The sequence below is a fragment of the Lithobates pipiens genome, unplaced genomic scaffold (genome assembly GCF_037356315.1).
Source record: "Lithobates pipiens isolate NorthernLeopardFrog02 unplaced genomic scaffold, aLitPip1_a1.2 Scaffold_19, whole genome shotgun sequence".
Lineage (NCBI taxonomy): Eukaryota > Metazoa > Chordata > Amphibia > Anura > Ranidae > Lithobates > Lithobates pipiens.
In genome coordinates, this window is record NW_027507764.1 from 84,825,185 (window position 1) to 84,844,610 (window position 19,426).

Sequence of the window (19,426 nt, forward strand, 5' to 3'; positions counted from 1 at the left end):
CTTGGTGCAAGCAAGCCCTTAGTGCTGTCTGAATAGGATGGTGTCCACTAATACACCATAGTTTTGCTTCCATTATCTGGCTGATTACTGGGCTATGATCCCACAGCCACACAGGTGCTACTATTCTATCCTCAGTTCCAAGTAGAAAGTAGCTGTCATGATTCCACCTAATAAACGTCTGCATTCACTTGAATCAGAAAAATACTGCAATAATGAGGGCAATGAGAGAATGTCAGAGTAGAGCTCTCTGGGCTTTGAGCATTGCAACTGGACAGACAATGGACATGTTACCTTGTCATTAGCATATTACAAAACAATCTAAACTTGATACTTCATTGCTGGCTGGGATCTTTCTTTTAATGTCTTTACAAAGAACATGACTTACACTATAACCCAAGCAAGTATATATCTTTAAAGAAGAGTTTCCATAAAATAAAATAAAATGAAAAGTCAGCAGCTACAAATACTGCAGCTGCTGACTATTAATAATTGGACACTTCCCTGTTCCAGTGTCCAGCGATATGAGGGGATCGAAGCCCCGCTTATCCCCCCTCCGCTCTGTGGCGCCGGCATTGCAACTGTGGGCACCCAGCTGTGGCTTCACAGCTGGGCACCGACTGCGCATGCGCAAGCGGCAGCGCATGCCGTGATTGGCCGCACAGTCATCGGGACCTGTCACGTGTCTCAGATGACTGACAGGAAGGAGGGGGCAGAGCTGAGCCCTTCCTGCGCTGAGGGCAAGTGATGTAACCAGCCCAGGCACTGAAGGAGGCAGACTACGAGGCACCCCCTAGCAACAGGCATTTAGGAGACGAGTTAAAAAAAAAATTCCAAATGATTTTTTTTTTTTTTAGGAATTTTCATGATTTTTTTTTTTTTTTTTTCCTGTGGAACACCACTTTAACCAAACACTTGAACTCTGACTTCAAAATGATCAATCCTTTAAACTCACCAATAGCCTATCAGGATCAGTCATGCTAACGGATGGAAAGTGTTCTTTAATGATGAAATCCACTAACTGCCTGAAAGAATGGAATATGTGTAGCATTAACAAACTATCAAATGATTAAGTACTGATAAAACTGAAATACATATGTGTGACTTGTCTCACTGCCAAACAATTTGCCACTTTGTTTAGCTAACATTTTAATTCAGTCACCCTTGCCAGACAGCATAACCAAGTTCTTGACCACTGTGTAGATTACATACAGTTAAAAAATAAAGACTGGGCTAGGATCCGCCCCAAGCTTGTGATTGGACAATACAGGAGTAGCAGCATACTGAGGAGGTTCTCACTCTGCTCTCTTCATCTGTCAGGGTGCATCAAGTTACTTTTGCAGCTGTATGTAAAACACAGTAAACGTTAACTCTAAATTTAAAACTTTATAGGCAATGCGCTAGCCACATTTTATTTTTCAGACCTCTGTTAGGGTAATAATACCTGGTGATCCTACAAATACCTTCACGTTTGTTCAAAGGTGACACTGGGGTTGATATATTAAAGGCAAACATACTGTGAACTGCAAGTGCAGTTGCTCCAGATCTGACAGGAAGCAAAAATGCAGATTTTTTTTTTCCTTTGGGAATTCATTGAAAAGTGAAACTTTACCTCATTTACTAAGCTTTGAAGCAACTGCACTTGCAGTCAGGGGCGCTGATAAGGCAGTACAACCATCCCTGTTGTACCAGGCCCGGGCACCATCAGCAAAACAGAGGGGCCTGGCCAACTTTATTGTTCATTTCTGCCTATAATAATAAATTGATTTTAGTAGCCCACACGCCCTACCCAAGGCTTAAATTTAATTTCCATGGGTACCATCAGGTCAATAGAGGGGCTCAGGAGGCAGGAGCAGAGCAGGAACTTTTTTTTCATTTTTAGGTGTAGGTACATAAAGTGCAGTCACATGTACTGCTGCACATTATAGTTCCAGCCAGCCACCCACTGCCTATGCTATGCCCTCCCTGGCGGAATGATTTGTTGTACCTCCGCTCCCTCAGCAGGTGCCATGGAGTAAGGGCAGAGGCTTATGTGAGGTGTCTGAGAGACACAAATTGGCATGGCAACCCCAGCAGCGGATGGAGGTGCACAAGCAAGTGACACACAGTGACAGTCAGCATGCCTGAAAGGAAAGTACAGTCCCTAGACTCCCCACTGTGTGCTAATTGACATTAACATTTTAATGACAACAGCAGGTCCCCTATGGCTGTGTGTCAATGGCACATGGCTGTTGGGTATGGACTTTGTTATGGCTGTACAGTGTTAGTCTGAAACACCTAGTACAGCCATAACAGTCAGTATCCCCATGTGACACTGCAACACAGCCATGGGGGACCTGCTTTCCTGAGATCATTATAACAAGGATGATCATTAGCAGGAAATGTGTTAGGGGTGGGGGCAGTATAGACGTGGTTGAGCTGCATTTTTACTGGCACGCCACTCATGGATCCCCTGCTGAGCGGAGTGGCTCAGGATGAATGAGCCTTTATGATACAAAGGTAGTGGATGATGTATGCCGCAAACACTATGCTTTCTGTGCAGAAAAAAATTATCTCCACTGTCACCACCCACAATTTTGCCCAAGCCCGTTCAAATCGTATCGGGTTTTTATGTGGTTATACCAGGTGATGCACCACCTCACTACCTTTCAAATGTTCTCTGCAGAGCAATCCAGGTGCAGATCCCTCTTCAGAGAGCAATAGTGTGAGCTAGCCCAAAAAAACTGGATGGGGGGGGGGCAGTAGTACACAGAGGGAACCGACGTGTAGTCGAGGATTTGGGGATGGGGCCCCCATCAGGAAGACTGTACAGGGCCCAGTGATTTCTAGAAATGGTGTTGGTGAATGTGTAATTCTGCCCATCCTATCTACTGTGTTGCTGACAATGAATGGGGTGCATGCAGTGTTGGAAGACACCACATGACTGCTCATATATACTTCAAAGTGGAGCTCCACCCAAAAGGCAAAGTTCCACTTTAAGGCCCCCGTCCCCGACTCCTGTTTGGAAAATTGACCTTTTGGGGAGGAGGGGGATGGTTACATGGTTGGTGAGGTTGAAAAAAGACACCAGTCCATCCAATTCAAGCTATGTGTGTGTGTGTGTGTGTGTGTGTGTATATATGTCAGTAGTATATTACATACCCCTGTATGTTGTGGTCATTAAGGTGCCTGTCTAATAGATTTTTGAAACTATCGATGCTCCCTGCGGATGCCACTGCTTGTGAAAGAGAATTCCACATCCTTACCGCTCTGACAGTAAAAAACCCTCTTCACAGTTCATGGCTAAACAGCTTCTCTTCCAACTTTAGTGAAAGGCTGCATTTCTTTTTAAATTCCCTTTCACGATTTAGTCTTTTCCCTATGCTAGGGTCGCCAGGTATGGTATTTGTACATTGAAATCATATTCTCTCTCAATCGTCTCCTCTCCAGAGAGAATAAGTTCAATGCTTGTAGACTTTCCCCATAGCTGAGGTCCTCTATTCCCTTAATTAGCGTTGTTGCCCTTCTCTGGACTCTCTCCAGTTCCAGTACATCCTTCCTGAGGACTGGTGACAAGAACTGGACAGTATACTCCAGATGCGGCTGGACCAGATTATTGTAGAGTGGGAGAATTATCGTTTTATCTCTGGAGTTAATCCCCTTTTTAAAGCATGCCAATATTCTGTTGGTTTTTTCTTGCTGCAGCTTGGCATTGCATGCCATTGCTGAGCCTATCACCTACTTGGACCCCCAGGTCCTTTTCCATCCTAGATTCCCTCAGAGGTTCTCTCCCTAGCCAGTAACTTGCATTCGTATTTTTGGCACCCAAATGGCACTTTACATTTTCAATATTAAACCTCATTTGCCATATAGTTGCCCACCCCATTATTTTGCTTAGGTCGTCTTGCGAGGTTTCCATATCCTGGGTAGACGTTATTGCCCTGCTTAACTTTGTATCATCCGCAAATACTGAGATTGAGCTGTTTATCCCATCCTCTAGATAGTTTCTGAAAAAATTAAACAGGATCGGTTCCAGGACAGAACCCTGGGGGACCCCACTTTCCACACCAGACTATTCCGAGTACTCACCATTTATCACCACCCTTTGGACTCGTCCTTCTACCCAGTTTTTAATCCAGGTACTTACCCTATGGTCCATGCCGACAGACCTTAGTTTGTAAAGTAAACGTTTGTGGGGAACTGTATCAAATGCCTTTGCAAAATCCAGATACACCAAGTCTACGGGGCCTTCCTTTATCTAGATGGCAGCTCACCTCCTCATAGAAGGTTAATAGATTGGTTTGGCAAGAACAATTCTTCATTAATCCATGCTGATTACTGCTAATGATCCCATTTTCATTACTAAAATCTTGTATATAGTCCCTTATCATCCCCTCAAATAACTTACAGACTATTCATGTTAGGCTAACTGGCCTGCAGTTCCCAGGGATATGTCTCGGCCCTTTTTTAAATATTGGTGCCACGTTGGTTTTTCTCCAATCAGCTGGCACCATTCCAGTTAGAAAACTGTCCATGAAAATTAGGAACAATGGTCTGGCTATCACCTGGATGAGCTCCTTAAAGAGGTTGTATACCTCCCTGCATAATTCGTACCTATAGGTAAGCCTAGAATAAGGCTTATCTACAGGTACTGTAAATATCTCTTAAACGTGAGCCGTTTAGGACATAGCTACGGTATACTACACCAATTATGTATTTGCTGCATGCTCTCTGAAGGCCGCCCGTTCTGTTTCTTCAGGAGCGTGTGCCGTGACCCGTGGCTCCTGCACGCATGCGCGGGAGTGACATCACACAGCTCCGGCAAGTCACACAGCTGGAGTCCGCAGCCCCACAAGGAAGACAGGTGAAGATGGATGCGGCCTCCAGCGGGACGGTGTGAGCTTTGTTTGCAGGTAAGTGTCACATATGGTACTAGTATGCGATGCATACTAGCATGTTATGCCTTTACTTTGCAGGGAAGAAGAAAGGAAGAAAAAAAACACCAGGGTTTACTTTATCTTTAAGGACCCTCGGGTGTAAGCCTTCTGGTCCCGGTGACTTATTTATGTTAAGTTTTTCAAGTCTATTTCTGATTCTGCCTTCTGTTAGCCATGAGGGTGCTTCCTGAGATGTGTTACGAACATTAACATTACAGTCTTGGTTACTGTATCCCCCCCCCCCCCGTTTCCTTTGTAAAGACTGAGGAGAAGAAAATATTCAAAACTTTTGCCTTCTTTCGGTCCTTTGTAGCCAAATTCCCTTCATCATCCTTTTTGGGGCCAATATGTTCTGGTCTCGCTTTCTTACTGTTTATATACTTTAACGAAAAATTCTAGGGGGTGGAGGGCGGGTACTTGATTTTTACAGGTACCCATTCCCACTTCCGCTTTGATCGCTTTAGGCAATCGGAAGCAAAAGTTCTCCTCCCACCCCTACCTCCCAAAGTCTTCTGGGACAGGACCCAAAAAACTTTGGGACCAGTCACAGAGCGCAGCGCAGTGGGCACCCTGCTGAGAAGCCTCAAGCTGTCACAGCCGGGTGCCCATAGTGAAGATGCCAGTGTGGGAGGACACAGGAAGAGCATGACTAGGGTGAGCACACCGCTGGATCGTGGGACAAGTGAGTGTCTGTTTATTAAAAGTCAGCAGCTACAGCTTTTTTCACTTCAGAGACTGGAGCTCCACTTTAACTATTTTAATTCAAATTCATAACTGGATTCGATAGTAGCATCTTATATATGGTTAAGTTTGGCTTTAATGTGCACCTATTAATGGAAGGAATAGTATGTTGCAAAGAAAAAACACCAGAAACATAAACCAACATCCATCTATCAAAGAAGAGGGCACTGCTGGGGATTAAGTGATCATGTACAGCAGGGGTGCCCAACCTTTTGAAGAGCGAGGACCACTTAAGCAACTTAGTAACCAGTCGCGGGCCACAATGAGCGGAGCGGGTGGATGGCATGTCTGTGTCTACTCTGCATTTGCAGAGCGGACATGGACGCAGCCCACAATACTTTTTTTGGCGGATCGTATTGGAGGTAGAACACAAGTTGGTTTATGTCTGCCACTTCTTAGAGGTGAATGGTCCAATTGGTCGGACTGTCGGACTGACCATGTGAAAGGAGTCCAAAGTTGCTTTCACACTAATGCACTGCGGTTTATCCGCACTATGTGTGCAACGCAGTGTACCTTTGGCTTTCCTGCCGTTTGCAATAGACTTCTATTATATTCTGCAGGTTTGGTGCACTTTCAGAAAGCTCACCAAACTCGCAGGTAATAATAGAAGTCTATGGCTCATTGCAGATAACTTGCAGGTAAACTGCTCTGCACCTGCGGATCAGTTTCAAAGCAGCCCAGTAACCACTGCAGAAAAGATATGCCCATATATATACTGTGATTTTAGTAATAAACTTTTAATAACAGTATTCTTTCTATTCTATCTCAGAGCAGGAGGTCGCGGGCCACATCAGAGGGCTCCACGGGCCACTGGTTGGGCACCCCTGATGTACAGGATGCCTCTAGCATCTCTGTAATGAATAAAACTGCGCATCTATTGTGTCAGATTAAAACCATGCACAAGGAGATGGCTATAGACATCTCAACTGTTTTTTTGCCTGAGGGGCGGGAGCTTATTCTTAAGTTGTAGGAACTGCTAATTTTTCTCTTTATTTCATTTATTTTCTTAAAGTATAAAGGTCTAAAGTAAGACTTTTGGTGAAACTTTATGAATACAGTAAACCCTTGATTGATAATGGAACTAAGTACATTATCTCCTCCTACACAGCAGTATGCAATATCTGAAATTAAATATTGGTTCCCATGAGGTGTGGGATCAAAGTAGCCTGTGATTGGTACGACATTTATAAGGATACCATGACAAAATAAAAGTGAGCACTGACCGATGCCCACACGCCTTTTTATATCTCTTACGCTACACCCAACTGTGCTTATTCTACAAGATTTGACTTCAGCGTTTGGCTGAGTTAACACCTACCCACCACCACCACATGCCACAAATTAGTGCATGCGGCTCTCTGCTGTATTTGCAAAATGTTTCAGTTTCTCTGAGTTGGAATTTGCTTACTGACTGTGTTTGGCATGTGGAACACTCAAGACACGAAGAAAAAAACAAAAATGTAAAAGTAATTCACAATAAAAAATACATATGGACAACCTGCAGGTATATGTTTGCTTGCTATGGTAAGGACTCTGTGCTGTCCGTGCCAATTTATGAACCTCCAACTCATTTTTTACAGTGCAGATTAAACCATGATAGAAAGAAACTGGTTGCAATGGATAACATACACACACACACACATTATATATATATATATATATATATATATATATATATATATATATATATATATATACACATACATACACACACACACACACACACACATACACACAAAAGCCTATTCTATTGGCCGAAACACATAGGGTGAGGTTTATAGGGCTGATGTCTACCTGCTGCATGGATCTCAGAGCAGAGGCTTTTCATGTGAGTTTACTGGCTGTCTTTATATATTGCTTGGATGCTGTCAATTTTTAGTAGATAATTGTTGGATTGTGTATTATTTTAATAAATACTACACTATTGTGGTCTCCCTTTGAGTTTCATTGATACAGTTCTGGTTGGTGTACAACACTGCAAGAAGGAAAGGACAGAGGTGGTATGTCTGTTACTGGGCTGTAACTGCAAGAAGAGAGCGATCTGCTCAGAGAGATCAGGCTGTTGCTGCTGCATTTATTGTAAACGTCTTTATGGTGAGTTTGTAATCAATTGGGTAACAGACAGTGACCATACATTGGAAGATCTGACACGGATCTTATTTGGTGGTGGGTGTTATATTTATTTTTATGCACTTATATATGGACTTCATTTAGACTTTTTTGGTTATAAACATTTAACACATATATTGTGGTTTCAAGCACATTATAACAAGAATAGCAATGTATTTGTGTACAGTAATACCTCAAATTGCAAGTAAAGCGGTTTACGAGCGTTTTGCAATACAAATTTTTTTTTTTAATCCTGCCTTGGTTTGCGAGCATTCAAGGATTCAAGCCTCTGGGGTGTGCAGTACCGGTGGTGGCCAGAGGTGCGGGGGCACCGGTGACGCTCGGAGATGCTCAAAGACCCTCGGTGACACTCGGTTTTTGAGTGTCTCTGGCTCCCCCGCACCTCTGGCCACATGCGGTACTGCATACGCCAGCAGTGGCACTGGAACACATTATCTAAATTTCCATTGACTCCTATGAGTAAACTTGCTTTAATATATAAGAGTGCTTTGGATTACAAGCATGCTTCTGCAACTAATTATGCTCCTAATCCAAAGTACTGCATATTCACTTTGTTTATATGATTGCTTATCAATTGATTCACAGTTTGAGATATTTTGTGTATTGGTGCTGGAAATACAGTGGAACCTTGGATTCCAAGCATAATCCATTCCAGGAGGAAGTTTGTAATCCAAAGCACTCGCATGTCAAGCGAGTTCCCCCACAGAAGTCAATGTAAATGACGATAGTTCGGTCCACATTGACTTCTATTGCATGCTAAATCTGCATATGGCCAGAGGTGGGGTGGGCGGAGAGACTCGGAAATACTCGAAGATTGCTCAGCTGCTCTTGTAAACCCTCGAAAAGGCTCTGGAATGGAGTATTTCCGAGTATTTCTGAACGGCTCTGAGTGTCACCGGTGCCCCCGCACCTCTGGCCAAATGCGGTACTGCACACCGCAGAGGCTTGAATACTGCTTGTTTTCCAAGACAACACTCGCAAACCGAGTCAGAATAAAAAATAAATAAATAATTGCTCGTATTGCGTATTGCGCATATGCAAAATGCTCGGTAACCGTGTTACTCGCAATCCAAGGTTCCCCTGTACCTTTATTTCTGATTTTTTTAGGGTGCGTATCTCTATCCTCACCTTGCTAGCAACCTGTTTGTAATACCTTAGTGCTGACTTGTCTCTCTTTTTTATATGCATATGTTTTAGTTGATAAAGCCTTACCTTAGCAGGTTGAATTCCCCATAATTGGCTAAAATTTCAAGTGAACCAATCCGAAACCATGATTTTGCAACCCTTAATACCATTGCTCCTGTATAAAACATAAATAACTTAAATTATTACATAACAATTTTTTCTGCAAGTTAATAATGTAATATGCTGTATAAAAAGAAAATTCCCTTAGGGAGATTCACCCTCTCTATTCATCCTGTATACCGTTATCTCTGAAAGTGAAAGAAAATCCTAAATTTTGAGTTGTCCTCAGAACAGGAATATAGAGGAAATCTTTCAAATAGGACACTAGTTTCAGTGACCCTGGTGACAAACAGGGATTCCCTCACTTTGGAAGGATTTCCTCTCACTTCCTATTTTGGCTATAAGACAGGAAGTGAAGGGAAATCTTCCCAATGGGAGGTTTGTATTACTTTAACTTCCACTACTGTCAATAAAGTTGTGATCCATTTATTTTACACTGAGGGGCATATTTATAAAAAAAAAAGAACAGAAAAAAAAAGGAAAAAGCTGATTAGCTGGAACTACAATTTTTTTGGAGGCACTGGGCACTTCATTTTAAATGATCACATTGTGCACATTTTTATAAAATCTTTAATACATTGATCAAACAAAAAAAAGGGAAGTACCAAAGTTTCATCTAATGGGACGACATTTAGGGGTGTAGGAGTCACTCCTATATGATTGGATGATGTCCAAATGGACGAAACATGTTGAGTTGAGTTACAGCATGGAATCATACCTGCTAGGCTGATGAGTGTGCCGAGGTATCTACTTGCCTGATAACATCTGCCTTGTGTGAGTAGTATCCCGTTTTAATAAATAAATAAAGTTTTATACTACTACACTATGAGTTTCTTCCTTATCTCTATAGTCCCCTGAGCTTCTTCTGCAGAGTGTTCTGGGAGCCCTTATTCTGTGTCTTGAAGTGTGCCATCCATCCATCCCAGCAGGGATCTCTCCTAAAAAGTGCAGCCAGGCCACAGCCTGGTCTTACCTGTCGGTAAGCAGATTGTCAGTTGGGTGCGCACCTGGGCGTGGAGTGGCATATGGTTACATCAGAAGATTGAGGTGATATACACATTTACTTCAAGAATTCTCTTGCACTGTTCACTTTTTTGGGGCTGATTTTGAACTGTGCACTTTATTGAAATATCCTCTTTGGATACTTTTTGATTAATTGATTTTTCACATGATGATTTTTATGCAATATCCCTATGCTAATGGGTTGTATTATTTATGCATTAGCTCTTTGATAGCGTAACACAATTATTTTGTTTAAATGTTAAAAAAATACAATCCACTGTACTAAACCTTACCCCGTTCTTTCTTCACATTTCCATTGTAGAACTGGTCTCTCCAAACCGCATCATTGCTTACAACAAGACTGTTATGAAAAATATATATGTCAATTCCAGGAAATGAAAATGTAAATTCATAGATTCATGTCAAACAACAAAGAAAAATTCCCAGCTCACTTACCAGCCAGTCTGCAACAAACCAAATTGCCCTGTCTAACAGTTCTTGTTAAAAAAACAGGGGTTTAGTTTACACAAATTTTTAAAATACATGTGTAAGCTGCAGAGGCCACGTCACGGCACCCCAGTAGTATCTGCAATCTCTATATATGTTGAGAGCCTCCATAGTAGTAGCACATAAAATAATGGATAGATTGAGGGAAGGTATGCTTGGAGGTAGCCCACCCCTCTTTAAAAGGTACAGAGGTCCACTGGACACCCAGAATATAGCACAATGGCAGCAAAGGCACCAAGTACACCCCCCTTTACCAAATAACAAACGGTACAAACAAACAGCAACTGCTCCAAACTATAACTGGTCAGGACCACCACAGAATGTGGGTGTTTAAGTAATCAGTAAACGGTGCATGGGAACGGAAAGATCAACATGTTACCAGTAAACCTTAGTCTCCATTGGTAGTGTAGATTTTTCTAATCCCTGAAGTTGGGCTTTGATGCTTAAAAACGTTTTTTTTTTTTTTATTTAGGACCCCTACCCCCACCCAATGTGACAGGGCTAGGCAAATCACCAAACACCAGAACTGTCACATGGAAGGAAAGGAATGAGTCACATGATCCCAATAGCCAGAATTACCAGGTATTTCAGTTCCAACAGCGAAGAGGGCGGGGTACAGGAAAGGAAAGTAGGCAGGAGGGGGCCTGGGTGTTATACTGAATCTTATTATGCCTTGCATGGCCAGAATACAAGTTCACATGATAAATACACTATAATATTCCTTAATACTTAAAGTGATTGTAAACGATAACCTTGCAAAAATAGGATTTTTAAAACAGCTTACCTGTAAAATCCTTTTCTTTGATGTACATCAGTGGACACAGAGCCATAGTAATAACTATGTGGGTAATATTGGCATATCAGGTGCTGGACACTGGCACGCCCCTTAAGGCGTGTACTTCCCCTATATAACCCCTCCCATTAGTGGGAGTCCTCAGTTTTGTAGCCAAGCAATCAAAGTGTATAAGAAGAAGAAGGGAGGGACCTCTGTGTCCCCTGATGTACATCAAAGAAAAGGATTTTACAAGTAAGCAGTTTTAAAAATCCTATTTTCTTTTCTTACATCAGGGGGCAAAGAGCCATAGTAATAACTATGTGGGATGTCCCATATTAATGGCAACTGAAGGGGGGGGAGACAAACCAAAAAAACAGGAGGCCAGAGGACTCATACTGCAGCCTGAAGAGTATGCTGTGCCCAAGGGCAATATCCTCATGACCCTTAATATCGATTTGAAAAAAATCGGATAAACGTCTGAACCAAAGACCAAGTTGCAGTCTTACAGATCTGAGCCATAGAGGCCTGATGTTGCACCACCCAAGAGGCACTAATCGCCCTGGATGAGTGTGCTCTTAATCTGAGAAGGAAGAACTTTCTTCTTTAAAGCGGGAGTCTGCCGGGACTCCGCGTTTTTTTTTTTTTTTTTAAAGCCAGCAGCTACAAATACTGCAGCTGCTGACTTTTAAAATAGTGACACTTACCTGTCCAGCGCGCCCGCGATGTCGGCACCCGAAGCCAATCTCTAGATCGTCTCTCGGGTGCTGCCACCGCCATCTTGGGAATCAGGAAATGGAGCCTTTCGGCTTCATTTCCCGGTTCCCTACTGCGCATGCGCGAGTCACGCTGCGCAATAAGGACGGTCCCCGCTGCCTCTGGGATCTGTGTGTTTCCCAGCAGGCAGCGGGGCACTTGCGGAAAGGGGCGGGCACTTGCGGAAAGGGGCGTAATCTACGCCCCTTTCCGCAGAGAGCTATCCCGGAAGTGGGTGCAGATACCTGTACTGTACAGGTATCTGCACCCCCCTCCCCCTGAAAGGTGCCAATTGTGGCGCCGGAGGGGGGGAGGGTTCCGATGAGCGGAAGGTCCACTTTAGGGTGGACCTCCACTTTAAGCTGAAGCTTGATCAATCACTTGACAAATCCATCTGGAAAATAGTGGATCTTGACACTGCCTGTACATATCTTGGACCCTCTGGCAGTACAAACAAAATCTGTGTTTTGCGAACCTGATCGGTCGCCTCTAAGTAGATTCTGATTGCTCTTACTACATCAAGAGACTGTAGTGCTTTCTCTTCCCCAAAATAAGGCTTCTGGGGAGAAAGAAGTAAGAATATTATCTTGGTTTAAATGAAAACCTGCTACCACTTTTGGTAAGAATTCAGCATGAGGACATAAAACCACCTCATCCTTATGCATGATGAAATATGGCTCTTACAAGACAGAGCCGTTAGTTCCAATACTCTTCTAGCAGAAGAAATGGCAAGCAAAAGAGATTATCTTTCTTGTCAAAGAACCAAGAGAATTTCTCTTAAGGTTCAAACGGCTGATTCAGCAAAGCTGAGGTGCCTTGATAGGGGGAATAAACCGTGTTACCCCCTGAATAAGCTACGCACCAAGAATGGGAAGCAAGAGGCCATAGGAAAAGACATCGACATGGCCTGGATCTGGCTCTTGATAAAGTCAAGACCAGCTTCATTTCAGATTCCATATGCAGGAATCCTGCCTATTGACATACTTCCTGGGGTGCCAACCCCTGAATCCATAGCAAGAAACCTATGCCTTCCAGAATCTAAAGTAAGTGATTCTGGAAGCCAGCTTCCTGGGCTTAGTCAAAGTAGACACTACTGAAGGAGATCACCCACGATCTTTTATAGAGTGGGATTCAACAGTCAAACCTGTTAAACTCCTTGTCCGTAAAGCAGGATGAAATACCGGACCTTGTGCAAGAAGGTCTGGCTATAATGGCAGAGTCCAAAAGACTTCTACTGCCCTATTTATGATCTTGACAAATTAAGATCTTCTGGGACCCGGCTAGGGCCACTAGAATCACCTCCTTTTGTTCCCGCTTATCCTGCGGAGAAGGTGCGGACGTAGCAGAACTGGAGGAAATGCATAGATCAGTGAAAAACTGATCCCCTGGGAAGACTACTGCGTCTGTTCCACCTGCTAGCGGACCCCTTATTTGACATAAAATTGTCGACCCTCGTAATGAATGTGGACATGAATAGGTCCATGTCCGGAGTACCCCATCTGACATATTGCTAGGAAGATATCTGGGTGAAGAGATCATTCTCCCAGAAATAATTGCTGGCGACTCAACTAGTACGCCTGAAATATTAAAATTGCCGATAGGCAAGGAGTGTTGTGTTCTACCAAAGCTGGAACATTATTCCCCTTTTTATTATTTTTTTTTTATGTAAGCCATTGCCGTGGCTCTGTCAGACTGAATCCTGCCAGGACAGTCCCGTAATCTGACCGCCAAGATTCTATGGCCAGATGTACTGCCTGAAATTTGCAACAAAGTTGAGAGGCAAGGTCCTCTAACCTGGACCATCTCCCCTGGACAGGATCTTCTTCCAGGGCTGCACCCCAGCCTAGAAGGCTGGCATCTGTTAACACCTTGCAGGATAAAGATTTTCCCTCCTGCTGGATAACTGATTCCAGACCGACAGGATGGTGTCTTAAAGCAGTCTTTGAATAAAACACGTAAGGAATGGCCACTCTTCCATAAAGACTGCCGCATCAGCAACCCCAAAGACCCCACAGCTAGCACCCAAACAGGACCCAAACCCCAGACCCTCAGTTTGAAAGCCGACTGGGCCATCCGGGCTCTTGAAACTCTGAGAAGAAAAATCGCAGAAATCCCTCTGCTCTTAACATTGTTCCTGCCAGACTTTGAGAATCGCAAGACCTTTTCCCTCACTGAAACAAGTGGGGGTGCGCCTTCATGAGAGGGCCTTAGCATTCTGCTTCATGGCCTTTCTGCCCCTAAGATCCTGGTGCTGCCCCTGGGAACTTTCTCCTGAACCTGACGATTGAGACTGTCCAGACTGTCTAAAGGCAGATACCCAGGCATAGGAGAGGCTGCATGATTAAAGGAGAACTGTTTGAACCTCCTTTTACTGGTAAAGAGAGCTTTACCCCTTTTGGATGTACTTATCCACTCTAAATAGTCGTACCTCAGGAAGGGACATAGACTGGCTAAGGGTTTTCACCTGGTGCTTCGGCTGATCAATATCTCAGCCACGGACCTGTGCAAAAATGCACTAGTCCAAGTATAAGCCATAGGGCTTAAACGATCGAGTCCTTCATAGCATCTGTGAGACACAGTGCGCCAAATACACCAGCCCCTTGCCGGGCCTGCTGACCAGGCAGAAATTTCAGGTATCTCACACCTGTTCCTTAACCCCTTGGAGTCCACATTCCAATGCATTGGCGTGACTCAAAATGTGCTCCACCACAATAGTGGAGCAGACGTTAAGGGGTTAATGGACTGAGCTACTCCAATTGCAGCCAGAACTGCAAAAGACATCTTGTCTTTAAAAGGAAAATACAACCTTAACTTGCTGGATCCTTTAACATCAGTGCATTATCCACTGGACATGTGAAACTGGTCACTGAGGTGATTGCAGCATTAACCACTTAAGGACCGCCGTATTGCCATTGTACGTCATCACAATGGCACAGGCAGGCACAAGCACGTACATGTACGTGCCTGCCTTCCAGCGGGTGGGGGGTCCGATCGGACCCCCTCCCGCTGGATACGGCGGTCTGTTTCCCTCCGGGAGCGATCCGTGATGAGGGGATGGCCGTTGGTTTCTGGCCACCCCCTCTCGATCGCTCCTGGCCAATGACGAACTTCCTCCCACTGTGTATTGTTTACACAGGAAGGAGGAAGTGATGTCATTCTCCTCGGGGCGGTCTTTTTGACCGGACTACGAGGAGAAGACACAAAGTAAGTGCACCAAAACACTACACTGACACATAGGTACACATAGGTACACAAACCCCCCCCCCCCCCAGTCACAGTGTCACTGATTGCATTGATCATTTCTTTACTGATCAATGCATTCAGTGCCAGTTGTAAAAGTAAAAACTGTCAGGGCAGTTAGTGTTAGGTCCAGGGTAGCCCCCTATCACCCCCCAATAAAGATTTAACCCCCTGATTGCCCCTAGAGTTAACCCTTTCACTCCCTTTTGCCAGTGTCACTAAGCGATAATTTTTCTGATCGCTGCATCAGTGTCGCTAGTGTCGCTAGGTAGCTAGTTATTTTTTTAGGTTCACCGCCAGGTTTTTATATCGCTAGGTACCCCGATATACTACCCAATAATGGTTTTAACATCCTGATTGCCCCTAGTTAACCCTTTCACCCCCTTTTGCCACTGTCACTAAGCGATCATTTTTCTGATCGCTGCATCAGTGTCGCTACTGTCGCTAGGTAGCTAGTTATTTTTTTAGGTTCACCGCCAGGTTTTCATAGCGCTAGGTACCCCGATATACTACCCAATAATGGTTTTAACATCCTGATTGCCCCTAGTTAACCCTTTCACCCCCTTTTGCCACTGTCACCAAGCGATCATTTTTCTGATCGCTGCATTAGTGTCGCTACTGTCGCTAGGTAGCTAGTTATTTTTTTAGGTTCACCGCCAGGTTTTTATATCGCTAGGTACCCCGATATACTACCCAATAATGGTTTTAACATCCTGATTGCCCCTAGTTAACCCTTTCACCCCCTTTTTCCAGTGTCACTAAGCGATAATTTTTCTGATCGCTGCATCAGTGTCGCTACTGTCGCTAGGTAGCTAGTTATTTTTGTAGGTTCACCGCCAGGTTTTTATAGCGCTAGGTACCCCGATATACTACCCAATAATGGTTTTAACATCCTGATTGCCCCTAGTTAACCCTTTCACCCCCTTTTGCCACTGTCACCAAGCGATCATTTTTCTGATCGCTGCATCAGTGTCGCTACTGTCGCTAGATAGATAGTTATTTTTTTAGGTTCACCGCCAGGTTTTTATAGCGCTAGGTACCCCGATATACTACCCAATAATGGTTTTAACATCCTGATTGCCGCTAGTTAACCCTTTCACCCCCTTTTGCCACGGTCACTAAGCGATCATTTTTCTGATCGCTGCATTAGTGTCGCTACTGTCGCTAGGTAGCTAGTTATTTTTTTAGGTTCACCGCCAGGTTTTTATATCGCTAGGTACCCCGATATACTACCCAATAATGGTTTTAACATCCTGATTGCCCCTAGTTAACCCTTTCACCCCCTTTTGCCAGTGTCACTAAGCGATAATTTTTCTGATCGCTGCATCAGTGTCGCTACTGTCGCTAGGTAGCTAGTTATTTTTTTAGGTTCACCGCCAGGTTTTTATAGCGCTAGGTACCCCGATATACTACCCAATAATGGTTTTAACCCCCTGATTGCCCCTATTTAACCCTTTCACCAGCGATCACAGTATAAGTGTCACTGGTGACGCTGGTTAGCCAGTTAGTTATTTAGGTTCCCCGTCAGGTTTTTATATAGCGCCAGGGACCCCCATATACTACCTAATAAAAATTTGAACCCCCTGATTGCCCCTAGTTAACCCTTTCACCACTGATCACTGTATAAGTGTTACGGGTGACTCTGGTTAGTTTGCTTTTTATAGCATCAGGGCACCCACCATTTATTACCCAATAAAGGTTTAACCCCCTGATCACCTGGCGGGTGATATCAATTAGGTTTTAGGGTCAGGGTCTGCGTCGCCCCAGGCAGCGCTAGGTTAGTGCCAGTACCGCTAACACCCACGCGCAAGGCATACACCTCCCGTAGTGGTATAGAATCTGAACAGATCAATATCTGATCTGATCAGATCTATACTAGCGTCCCCAGCAGTTCAGGGTTCCAAAAAAACGCATTGTTAGCGGGATCAGCCCAGATACCTGCTAGCACCTGCGTTTTGCCCCTCTGCCCAGCCCACCCAAGTGCAGTATCGATCGATCACTGTCACTTACAAAACACTAAACACATAACTGCAGCGATCGCAGAGTCAGGCCTGATCCCTGCGATCGCTAACAGTTTTTTTGGTAGCATTTTATATTTAAATCCGGAAGGCAGTGCTTGGTTTTCGGGGTCCCGTACGTGGCTAGGCTCCCAAAAAGTCCCCCACATGTGGTATCCCCGTACTCGGGAGAAGCAGAAGAATTTATTTTGGGGTGTAATTTGACTTCTGCCCATAGCATGTGTGAGCAATATATCATTTAGTGACAACTTTGTGCAAAAAAAAAAAGTTTGTAATATTCCCGCAACTTTTGGCAAAATATAAAATATTCCATGGACTCAACATGCCTCTCAGTAAATAGCTTGGGGTGTCTACTTTCCAAAATGGGGTCATTTTGGGGGGTTTTGTGCTATTTTGGCATTTTATGGCCTTCAAAACTGTGATAGGTAGTGAGGAGTTAAATCAAAAATTTGCACCCTTAGAAATCCTGAAGGTGGTGATTGGTTTTCGGGGTGCCGTGCGCAACTAAACTCCCAAAAAGTCCCACACATGTGGTATCCCCATACTCGGGAGAAGTAGCGAAATATATTTTGGGGTGCAATTCCACATATAACCATGGCATGTGTGAGCAATATATCATTTAGTGACAACTTTTTGTAAAAAAAATGTATTTTTTTTATTTTTTGTCATTATTCAATCCCTTGGGACAAAAAAAAAAAAAATATTCAATGGTCTCAACATGGCCCTCAGCAAATAGCTTGGGGTGTCTTCTTTCCAAAATGGGGTCATTTGGGGGGGTTTTGTGCCATCTTGGCATTTTATGGCCTTCAAAACTGTGATAGGTAGTGATAGGTAGTGAGGAGTAAAATAAAAAATGTATGCCCTTAGAAATCCTGAAGGTGGTGCTTGGATTTCGGGGTCCCGTACGCGCCTAGGCTCCCAAAAAGTCCCACACATGTGGTATCCCCGTACTCAGGAGAAGCAGCAGAATGTATTTTGGGGTGTCATTTCACATATGCCCATAGCATGTGTGAGCAATATATCATTTAGTGACAACTTTGTGCAAAAAAAAAAAAGTTTGTAATATTCCCGCAACTTGTGGCAAAATATAAAATATTCCATGGACTCAACATGCCTCTCAGTAAATAGCTTGGGGTGTCTTCTTTCCAAAATGGGGTCATTTTGGGGGGTTTTGTGCTATTTTGGCATTTTATGGCCTTCGAAACTGTGATAGGTAGTGAGGAGTTAAATCAAAAATTTGCACCCTTAGAAATCCTGAAGGTGGTGATTGGTTTTCGGGGTGCCGTGCGCGACTAGACTCCCAAAAAGTCCCACACATGTGGTATCCCCATACTCGGGAGAAGTAGCGGAATATATTTTGGGGTGCAATTCCACATATAACCATGGCATGTGTGAGCAAAATCATTTAGTGACAACTTTTTGTAAAAATTTTTTTTTTTTTTTGTCATTATTCAATCCCTTAGGACAAAAAAAATAAATATTCAATGGGCTCAACATACCCATCAGCAATTTCCTTGGGGTGTCTACTTTCCAAAATGGGGTCATTTGGGGGGGGTTTGTACTGCCCTGCCATTTTAGCACCTCAAGAAATGAGATAGGCAGTCATAAATTAAAAGCTGTGTAAATTCCAGAAAATGTACTCTAGTTTGTAGACGCTATAACTTTTGCGCAAACCAAAAAATATACGCTTATTGACATTTTTTTTTACTAAAGACATGTGGCTGAATAAATTTTGCCCTCAATGTATGACTAAAATTTAGTTCATTCGATTTTTCTTATAACAAAAAGAAGAAAATATCTTTTTTTTTCAAAATTTTCGCTCTTTTTCCATTTATATCCCAAAAAAAAAAAAATCGCATAGGCAATCCAATACCATCAAAAGAAAGCTCTATTTGTGGGAAGAAAAGGACGCAAATTTCGTTTGGGTGCAATATTGCATGACCGCGCAATTACCAGTTAAAGCAGCGCAGTGCGAAATTGGAAAAAGACCTCTGGTCCTTAAGGTGTTTATTGGTCCGGGGCTGAAGTGGTTAATAGCTGGAACTCAAAAGTGAAAGAGAGATTTCCTGACGCCTTCATGGCAGCACACACTGGGTTGTGAC

The 19,426-nt window shown here is 43.6% G+C and overlaps 1 protein-coding gene across 5 annotated transcripts in view; it reads right to left on the reverse strand.

Annotated features, from left to right (window-relative positions):
* Positions 1–19,426, reverse strand: part of LOC143996134 (protein nucleotidyltransferase YdiU-like) — a 120,126-nt gene that overhangs the window by 69,495 nt on the left and 31,205 nt on the right. For all 5 annotated transcript variants that reach the window (XM_077490999.1, XM_077490998.1, XM_077491002.1 and 2 more), the window contains exons 8-10: positions 10,325–10,392; positions 8,997–9,084; positions 953–1,022 (exon numbers count right to left, since the gene is read on the reverse strand). In XM_077490999.1, coding sequence (XP_077347125.1) covers positions 953–1,022; positions 8,997–9,084; positions 10,325–10,392 — 226 coding nt within the window. The remainder of the gene's footprint in view (positions 1–952; positions 1,023–8,996; positions 9,085–10,324; positions 10,393–19,426) is intronic.